The 2,798-nt window shown below is 56.4% G+C and overlaps 1 protein-coding gene across 2 annotated transcripts in view; it reads right to left on the reverse strand.

The window, feature by feature from the left end:
- Nucleotides 1-19: 19 nt before the first annotated feature.
- Nucleotides 20-2,798, reverse strand: part of SNW1 (SNW domain containing 1) — a 6,091-nt gene continuing 3,312 nt past the window's right edge. Inside the window, exons 3-5 of one of the 2 annotated variants that reach the window (XM_018575684.1) lie at nucleotides 2,555-2,716; nucleotides 226-321; nucleotides 20-145 (exon numbers count right to left, since the gene is read on the reverse strand). In XM_018575684.1, the coding sequence (XP_018431186.1) occupies nucleotides 35-145; nucleotides 226-321; nucleotides 2,555-2,716 (369 nt within the window). In that variant the 3' untranslated portion in view covers nucleotides 20-34. Of the gene's footprint in view, nucleotides 146-225; nucleotides 322-2,551; nucleotides 2,717-2,798 lie in introns of both variants that reach the window. The other variant, XM_018575685.1, reaches the window with a different exon arrangement.

Raw genomic sequence — 2,798 nt, forward strand, 5'->3', positions numbered from 1 at the left:
CCCCCGTGGGACGCACACCCTCCCCCATGGGACCTCACCTGATGTACTGTGCCGGCCCCAGCTTGTCTGCTGCTCGGACCGGCATGGCGGCGGCGATCTTCTGGGACACGGCTTTGTCCAGCGCCTGGCGCGTCTTCTCCGTCAGCTGAGAATCAGACAGAAGGTTAGAATATTTCCCCGACTCCCGCGACGCCAAACCCCCCCCAACACAACCACAAGCGTCACCTCTCGGACCGCCTCCTCATCGGGTCTCTGCAGCTCGGGGTCATCCTGATCCACCACTTCCTTCGGTATCAGGTCCGTGTACTTGCTGTATATGACCTGCAGAGAACAAAACGCACAATGATCATCCGCAGCCTCCGTGTGACCCCGAGCGACACCTGACCCCTCCCGCCGGGCCCCGCGCCTGAGGACACGCTACTGGAGGCCGGCAAAGTTCAAACACTGCCAACTTTATTGTTCCAGACAAAGTCCCCACCTGGGACGACTTCTCCAGCGCATTTCACTCACATCGAGGATTCGTCGTACAGCTCTGTGGGTGAAATGCGTCAGCAGAGGTCCCAGGCGGGGCTTGTGTGTCTGCGCTAAATACAGAGGGAGAGTGAAAGGATCAAATCCGGGGCCCCATCCTCCCAAATAAACCGAGGATCCTTTATAGGAGGAGCTGTGATAAACCCCGCCTACACGAGGCCCGCCCACATTGTATCCATGCCAGGAACCAGAGGACAGAACGAGCAGTCCCAACACCAGCACCCCAGGGTCCCCGCTTATCAGGATTGCCTGGGACCCGCCTTCTATGGAAAAACCACCGGCATCACTGACCAATCCCACCACCCGTCTGGGAAGCCGACCCCGCCCCTCACTAAACTGCCAATCAGAGGAGAGATCTCAGTGACAGGAAGTTGGGAGCATTGGGGGCGAGTGTCGGCGAGTCATTTATATACAACGTTCCAGTTGAAATGTGAGCCCCCCCCAATCTCTGCCGAGCCCAACAACATGAAGCGGCGGCGCGCGCAGGAATCCTCCGAATGGCGGTTATTGAAAAGGCGTCGGAGCAGCTACAAAGGGTGCCGACATGTTTCAGCCCCCCAGAGACCCCTTATTACAGTACGAGTGAGGTGCCCGGGGGGAGTGAAACATGTCGGCACCCTTTGTAGCGCTTAAGAGTCGCGTCTTCCGATTCGTCTCTATTATCGGCGCGTTCCGTTTCAGCGGTTAGGATTCGGCATTGATTTTCTGGAGCGCCGAGATTATTTATTGGCTGAAATTAGGGATGTCCCGATACCGATACTAGTACCGACATCAGGGGCCGATACAGGGCATTTTCAGGGGGTACTCGTACTCCCTGAATATGCCCCGATGTATAGAGCAGATACCGGCCCTTTACTTTTTTTTTTTCCTCCGGGAGCTCTGGCCATTGACCCCCATAGCCCCTCCCCCGGAACACCTCTCCACCAAACAGAGGCTCCCTCTCCGCTCTGACCTCTCCAGACGGAAGTGTGACAGCGTGGCGGGCGGTAAGTGTTCTGTGAGGCGTCTCTTCTCCCTGCTGGTGCTGGCCGCAGCGCTCCGTGTCCCTTTCACAGACCTCTGTAGCCAACACGAGAAGGGAGAAAAGACTGACTGTGAAATCCCCCGCTGCAGATGTACAGCTTCTCTCCTCCCCGTGAGCACACAGAACGGACATTCTCTTCTTTCATTGAGAGGGAAAACCTCTGTGTACTCTGGTGATAGGAGCACAGACAGCTGACACTGAGATATATCACCAAAAGCAAACCGTTTCATCAAGGTGAAAAGGAATGGACACTTGTAACAATACCCAGCCTGCTATTGGATATTTTACATTGCAATAGCCAATAGCAGGCTGGCTATTTCTCCCAGCCACTGCCTGCTGTATTTACATTCAGTGAAGTGGAAAGGTGACATTAGAGGTCTAAAAGACCCCCCCGTCACCTTAAAGAGAACCCGCCACCTCCAATGCACGCAGCCCTGGTGAGAAACTGCCCTAAAATCATTAGTCTGTATTGTTTTAGAAAAAATGCCACATGGCCCTTTAAGAAAAAGTATCGGTAATTGGTATCGGCGAGTACATGGAGGGACATCCCTAGCTGAAATGTTTGAACTTTTCTGGAGTTCAGCCGACTCGTCTTCCGAGACGCCAGATGTCTGCGGGGCCCGGGACAAGCTCCCATCGGTGTTTTAGCACACAGGTCTTCAAGAGCGAGTGACCAGACCTACGACCGGGGATCGGCACGCTCTGCATTGCTGCCTTTACCGGAAGGAACACACGGGCAGCCGTGACAACCAACCAACCGCCAAAGTCCTCCCCGGCTTCACTCTGCCCCCCGTGTCATCCCCAACCCCATCGGAGGAACGCGTGGCAGCCATGACCGCCAGCAACCAACCATCATACTCCTCCCCCGGCGTCACCCCGACACCTTAAGGTAACCCCACCCACAACCCCGGGATCATTGGAGGAACACACAGGTCGCCACGACAGCCAGCAACCGCCATACTCCTCCCCCCCAGCGTGACTCCGCCCCCACAGACTCACCTTCTCCTTGGACTGGCCCTGCCGGGCAATGGCGTCGTATTTAATCTTCCCCTCCGCGTCCACCTGCAGGGCCAGAGCGTTGGACGTCCGCTTCTTCCTGCCCATGTCCAGGGGGTACTGCGCCACGGGGGTCTCCGGGAACGCCCCCCCATCGCCAAAATCCTGAATGAGAAGAGGAGAGCAATTATTACACGGGGGGGGGTCAGTATGAGGAGAGCAATTATTACACGGGGGGAGGGGGTAT

The sequence above is a fragment of the Nanorana parkeri genome, unplaced genomic scaffold, assembly GCF_000935625.1.
Source record: "Nanorana parkeri isolate BGI_ZX_2015 unplaced genomic scaffold, ASM93562v1 scaffold4395, whole genome shotgun sequence".
Taxonomy (NCBI): Eukaryota; Metazoa; Chordata; class Amphibia; order Anura; family Dicroglossidae; genus Nanorana; species Nanorana parkeri.